We start from the raw sequence: 6,399 nt of genomic DNA, 5'->3' as shown, positions 1-6,399 counted from the left end.
GGAAGTCAGGCCAGCCTCCGTGGTGGGGAGGGGGGGCCGTGGAGCAACGCTGGCAGAGCTTGGGAGAGAGAGTGGGCCCGAAGCCGGCAGCAATGCCATGCTCCCCCTTCCTGCCGCAGTGGATCCTCAGACCTGAGCCAGGGACCCATCTTCCATCCAAGATGTGAAGGACCCAGGAGGCTGAGATTGGGCCCAAACCAAGGGCCAGGGGGCCTGCCTTACTCAGGAGCCACACACACAGTCCAGGACCAGAGCTCTTTATTCACAGCCCACAGCTTCCATGGGCACCAAGGGACACGGCTCCCCGGCTGGGCACTGACAGCGGTGCAACTACAGCTCGTCCTTGGGCTCCGTGGTGTTTTCTGGCATCTCCTGGAAAGGGTCGTAGAGACCCAGCTGGAAGCTGCACCCTCAGCCCAGCCCAGCCCATGTCACAACCACACGTCCAGAGGACTCGTCCAGAGACCTGGAGCCTTGGGACAGAGACACCCACCGGGAAGGGGGCTCCGGGCACCTCCCTGGGCTCCTCTGCAGGCAGCTCACCCCCGCTGTCCAGAAACTTGGAGAAGGTCTCCAGGTCCCTGGTGCCTTTGTATTCGATCACCTGAGGAAGGATGGGCAGGTCTGGGTGAACACTGTCCAGGGTCTAAGGCCAGCCCTCCGAGGCCACGCCGCATCTCCAGCCGAGGTCTGAAGAGCCTAGACTGAGCCCAGACCAAGGATGGGGTCCTGCCTCACCTTCCGACCGGGACCCACCGGGAAGTACTTGAGGGTGGGGAAGCCGTGCACAGGGAGGGCCTCCAGCTCGTTGGCCGTGGCATCCAGCTCGGCGATGATGATGTCCTCGTGGTCCCTGTACTTCTCAGCCAGTGCTTCCCAGGCCGGGGCCATCTCTTTGCAGTGGGTGCACCATGGGGCATCTAGGACAGGGCGGCATCAGCACAGCCAGCAGGGTCCCTGCTGCCCGCCAGCCCACTGCCCTCTGCACTCACAGAACTTGATAAACACATTCTTGGTTTCATCAAAAGCCACCTGCTCGAAATTCTTGCGCACGAGGGTCTTGACTGGCCGCTGGTCCCAGTCAGGGGGCACCTCCTGGCTCAAGCGATAAGGCTGGGAGAACCGGCCAGGTGCTTTATTGGGGTCTCTCCCAAGAGCCGCTGCTCCCACCCCCGCCCCCCAACTGGGCAGTCCAGCAGCGGACCTTGACCTCCCCACCCAGGACTGCGCGGCAGAAGGCTGCAACCGAGGTGGCGGTGACTGGCCCCCTGTCCGCAGGCTTGTACTTCTTGGTCTCAATGTTGATGAAGTGTAGGGTGGGGGCCTCCTCGGCCTTGAGGCCAAAGTACTGGAGCACGTGGTTGTGGCTGGCACCCACGTCCTCCACCACCACAAACAGCACCTGCCAGCAGGGAGTCCGCGTGGGCGCCCCGCCTCCCCACCGCCACCCCACCCCCCACCCATGGGCCGAGCCAGTACCTGCCCCCAAAAGCCGGGAGCCGCCTCCCGGAAGCCCTCCAGCAGCTCCCGGTGCAGGGTCAGTGTCTGGTTGATGAACAGCAGCAAGTGGTTAAGGATCCTGGCTGCAAAGATCTTACGGGACGGGACGTCTGCTGGGGCAAGTGGCGCTCGTGGGCTGCTCCCATGCTCGCCTCCCATCCTCCGCTCCCACCTGCACCTGCCCTCTGGCCCCACTCACCTGGCTGTTGAACTCCGTGACCAGGTGCATGCTGTGCGTGCGGAGGAAGCGTGACAGATCCCCTTGGTCCAGGCCCAGCTCCTCATCCACTGGGAAGTCTGCCCGCCCCTTGTCATACTGGACAACGCCGGGTGGGTCAGCAGGAGCCATCGCCCTGACTCCGACCCCCACTTCCGCCCTGACTCTGGGCCTGACCCACCTTTTTTTTTTTTTTTTTTTTTTTTTGTGGTATGCGGGCCTCTCTCTGTTGTGGCCTCTCCCGCTGCGGAGCCCAGGCTCCGGATGCGCAGGCTCAGCGGCCATAGCTCACGGGCCCAGCTGCTCCGCGGCACGTGGGATCCTCCCAGACCGGGGCGCGAACCCTGTTCCCCTGCATCGGCAGGCGGACGCGCAACCACTGCGCCACCAGGGAAGCCCTGACCCACCTTTTTGAAGAGGACCATGGTGTCCTTGGTGAGGCCGAACTTCTGAAAGAGCTGAGGCTGGTTGGTGAGGCCAAAGCTCACGTCCAGGGCATCCTGGGCTAGGGCCAGGAAGGTAGCCACATCCTTGTCCTGCAGGTCCTAAGGGGCCCGAGCCTCTGAGGCCGACTGGCCTCACAGACCCTGCTCCCAGGCCCGGCCCCCGTGCCACCAGCTCACCTGGAAGAAGCCAATGACCACCACGTCCCGGGCATCTATCAGCGCTCGGGTGCCCTCCTCATCCTCCAGCCGCGTGGCACTGGGCCCCACCCGCCGCCTCAGCCACTCAGCGATGCCCTCGGCCTCCCAGGGGCCTGCAGAGATTCCCCTCAGCCTGGGCCAGCCCTGCCACCCGTTCACCCGCCCATGCCCACTCCCTGCACCAGTGTACTCCTCCGGGTGCGTGTGGTTCCCGTCACAGAGGAACTAGAGCGTGGGGTACTCTGTCACCGCAAACTCCTCGGCCAACTCTGGCTCCGCGGGCCCATCCACCTTGGCCAGCCTGACTTTGGCCAACTCTGCTGCCAGCAGGGCAGCTGCCTTGCTGTACTCAGGGGCCAGTGCCTTGCAGTGCCCACACCATGGGGCGTCTGGGGGACAGGGCCATGAGCGCCCCAGGCCTCCATGGCCCCAGCCGCAGTCCCTGCTCCCGCCCGGCCAGAGCTGGCCGACCTTGGGCCAGTCAGGCCCAGCAGGGAACAAGCATGTCCTGTCCACACCTCCCTCAACAGGGGCCCGCCTGAGCCTTGGCCACATGGAGCCCAAGAACCGGAGGCCAGCCTCCTCAAGGCCCCCAGCTTGGGGAGGCAGTGGCCAGTACTGTCCTGCCAGTGAATTTAGGAGGAATTTTCCGTTACCACCCCCTGAGGCCAGCTCCCGGCCATCTGCCTGTGGAGGCTTGCCGGCTAAGAATGGCTCTCACGTGTGAAAACCTTGTAAAAACCCGGAAGAATGTGCAAGCCTGAATGCTGGCTGGCCCTTTATGGAAGAGTTTGTAGGACAATGACCGTGGGTCTCCCCGGCACCTGTGCCCTTCACCACTGTGAGGCTGGACCCCCAGGCCCAGCTCAGCCCCAGGGCTGTGCCTCAGGTGTCTTCTGACGGAGCTCCAGGAGCACGGTGGGGGCGAGTGGCCCTGGCATGGGGGGTAGAAGCCCCCAGGTGGCCCCTGCGGGTCTCCCAGCCCCACCGGCCCCAAGCACTCACAGAACTCCACCAGCAGGGCAGGGTGCTCCCGCAAGGCCAGGCCAAGGGTCTGCCGGCTCAGCACCAAGATCCCATCCTCCTCCAGGGGCTCCTCCTCGGGGGGCTCCTCCAAGGGACCCGCGGGCCCTGGCCCCTGTCCCCACAGGCCTGAGGCCCCGAGCAGCAGCAGCACTGGCAGGAGCTGGCCGTCCAGGGCAGTGCCGGGGCCCACGGGGCGGGGGCAGATAAGGGGGTGGGGGGCCAAGCAGCTGCCGCCACGTGGCACGCAGGCCTGGTTGCAGGGAAGATAAGGCTGGGAGGCCCCCCCACCCCGGGGGCGGGGAGGCAGACAGGCGACACCGAGGGCACCGAGACAGAGCAACGTTTAATAGGACTGTTCAGGGCACAGTGCCAGGCCTGGGGAGGGGGCATCCCGGGACAGGACAGAGGGCAGGGGGGGTCTGGCCACTGAGGGGGCCGGGGAATGCTCAGGGGTCCCTTGCAGCGACTGACAGAGGTGGGGGAGACCAGGACCACAAGTGGGAACACAGCCCCGGGGCAGGGGGCGCTCAGCTCTCCCAGTCCTGGCGGATGTGGAGGCCCCACTCCCAGGACAGGTGGGGGGTCCTGTCGTCATCGGTGAAGAAGGACGTGACCACGTAGGCACCCCGCACCAGCACGCCCCGGGGCGCCTCCTCCAACGGAGTCACAAACTCGTACTCCTGGGCGCTCGGGCCATAGCTGCCCACCATGTAGACGGCTTTGTCCACTGGGGGAGGGCGAGGGTGTCAGGGGCTGCCCTCTGTCCCACCGGCCCCCACCCCAAGCCATGCCCCTGGGCTGCCCCCTCCACGCAGCCCTCACCTCGCAGGCCCTGGCGGTAGGTGTGATGCAGACACCTGAGGCCACTGACGATCTCCTTATTGACCTGAGGGACAGGGGGTGTTAGGGGGAACCTGGGGGGCTGGGCCTGTGGCTGGCTGGTGTCCCCCGTGACAGCTCCCTCACCTTGAAGGTAATCTTCACTTTGTAATCAACACCCTCCTTCAGGACAAACACCCGGTTTTTCAGCGCAGCCAACTCCCCTGTTAGGGAAAGTGCAGCTAAGTGTGAACTCCTGTGATGGCTGAGACCCTGCCCCAGGAGCCCCCATGGGGGGCCTGTACCTGTGAGGTCTAGGTCTGAGTACTTGGGACTGGGCATGGGGGGGTCCTAAGAGGTCCATGGCAACGAGCCCAGGTCTCTACCCCAAAGATCAGTTTGTATTTTGCAGAGGGGGTTACCTGTGAGGTCCCTACCTGGGGCTCAGGGTCGCACCAGGCATCCTGGGAGTTACCTGTGAGGTCCATGGTGATGGGCCCTGGGGCCTGCTCAGACATCAGTGTCAGGCTGGTCACCTGCACGTTGGGCAGGCTTGGGTCTGAAGAGAAACCAAAAGTGTACAGGTGCCCTAACCCTAACCCACCCTCCCCACCCCAGCCCAGGGCGTGGGCATACCCACTGCAGGCAGCTCAGGCCCCAGCAGCGCCCGCTTGTAATTGACCAGGCTCTCGTCATCCGGGTCCAGCTGCTGGATCTCCAGGAGGCTCTTCCTCCCCGGGGCCCGGTACTCCAGCACAACCTCATCCAGCACCTCATCTGGCGGCAGCTGCCCCTTCTCCTTGTCGGTCAGGAGGACTGGGGGTCGGGGAGGGTGTGTGAGCAGCTGCTGCCAGCTGACCTGGCATTTGCTGGAGCCTGCTGTCTGGCCAGCTGGACCTCCCACTGCCCAAAGGAAGGAACTTAACAGGAGTCCGGTGAGAGCTCTGGGAGAGGGGTGGGCCGAGAAGATGCAGAGCAGCGCCCAAAACCAGCCTCTTCAGGAAGGGCCTGGGGAGTGGAGAAGGCTCCCAAGAGATGGAGGCAGGTGATCCCTGGAGGCTCCAGCTGCATTCTCCTGCCCCACCCATTCATCCCAGGCCCCTCCCTGACTGTAGGGGGAAGGAAGACCCAAATGGGGAACAGCCCCAAGGGATAGGGTCCACCACACGGAGTGGGGACCACTGAGGTCTTCTCTAGAGCAGAGGCTCTGCCTTTTCGCTGCTCTCCAGGGTCCCCAGTGCCCTAGGCCTCTTCCCATATTCCCATAAGGCTCTCGGACACCTCTCAGGGTCCCCACCACCCTGCTCAGGGACTGCGTGCCCTGAATGCCTCCCCACAGTCTTGGGAGTTCCTCCCCATAATGCTCCTGAAGGGTAGGGGTGGTTCTCTCTAAACCCCTCAACTTATGCTCTGAGGCCACCTCCCCAGGTGCCTCCAGAGCCAGTCAGCTAAGCCCCTTCCCCTGGCGCCTTAACGCAGGGGTCTTTCTGAGCCCTCCCCACAGTCCTAGGAGAAGCTCCCATGGTGCCCTGGGGCAGGGTCTTTCCGAGTCCCTGCCCACTGCGCTCCAGTCTTTCCCGGGATCCACACCCTCCCTGAAGGAGCCCCAGCCCCACCCAAGGGAGATGGGACCTCAGGGGCAGGTTCCCACGGGGAGGGGGTCCCCCTGCCACCCTGGCTTCACAAACAGACCCGCCCACTCTTGACCCCTTGCCCCATGAGTGTCTGGCCTGGACGAAGCCCCCCACCCCCGCCAGAGCCCTGCCGGGGGACCCCGCCGCGAGGTCCCCACGAGCGCCCCCAAAGTTTCCGCGGGGGAGAAGCCGCCGCGCCCCGGGCTGAGCCCCCCGCCCACGTGGCCGCCCTGGCCCTGGCCCTAGCCAGGCCCGCTCACCTCGGGCGCACAGCGCCAGCCGGAGCAGCTCCAGCAGCTGCGCCCCCAGCTCACACGCGTCCAGGCCCAGCATGGTGGCCCGCGGCCCGGCCCCGCCGCCGAGCCGCCGAGGAGCCGCCGCCCGGCTCGGCGCTCAGCCCCGGCGCGACTGCGGTGAGCTCATCCCGGCCGGGAGCGCCCCCCGCGCCCAGCGCCGCGCCCGCGCCGCGCGCCCCCAGCCGCTCCGCGGACCCCGCGCAGCCCCGCAGAGACGCGCGTGTCGCCCGCTTGGCGTCGGCACCCGGTCGTCCCCGCCGCGG

General features: G+C 65.8%; 2 protein-coding genes across 2 annotated transcripts; both read right to left on the bottom strand.

Annotated features, from left to right (window-relative positions):
• Positions 1-262: 262 nt before the first annotated feature.
• Positions 263-3,777, bottom strand: PDIA2 (protein disulfide isomerase family A member 2). The gene is given in 11 exon segments (XM_055089731.1): positions 263-604; positions 739-920; positions 993-1,113; positions 1,205-1,402; positions 1,480-1,610; positions 1,696-1,816; positions 2,125-2,262; positions 2,341-2,474; positions 2,544-2,750; positions 3,367-3,675; positions 3,678-3,777. Coding segments are annotated over 11 exon segments (1,983 nt in total).
• On the bottom strand, positions 3,714-6,217 carry ARHGDIG (Rho GDP dissociation inhibitor gamma). The gene is made up of 6 exons (XM_024123650.1): positions 6,101-6,217; positions 4,843-5,022; positions 4,682-4,765; positions 4,354-4,430; positions 4,210-4,273; positions 3,714-4,114 (listed from the first exon to the last, which is right to left on the bottom strand). Exons 1-6 carry the CDS (start codon positions 6,171-6,173, stop codon positions 3,915-3,917), a joined length of 678 nt encoding a protein of 225 aa, XP_023979418.1. The 5' UTR covers positions 6,174-6,217; the 3' UTR covers positions 3,714-3,914.
• Between the last annotated feature and the right edge of the window lie 182 nt (positions 6,218-6,399).

This window comes from Physeter macrocephalus, chromosome 14 (genome assembly GCF_002837175.3).
Source record: "Physeter macrocephalus isolate SW-GA chromosome 14, ASM283717v5, whole genome shotgun sequence".
In the NCBI taxonomy this organism is placed as follows: Eukaryota; Metazoa; Chordata; class Mammalia; order Artiodactyla; family Physeteridae; genus Physeter; species Physeter macrocephalus.
Note: the sequence above shows the minus strand (reverse complement) of the source record. Positions and strands in the feature narration are given on the sequence as shown.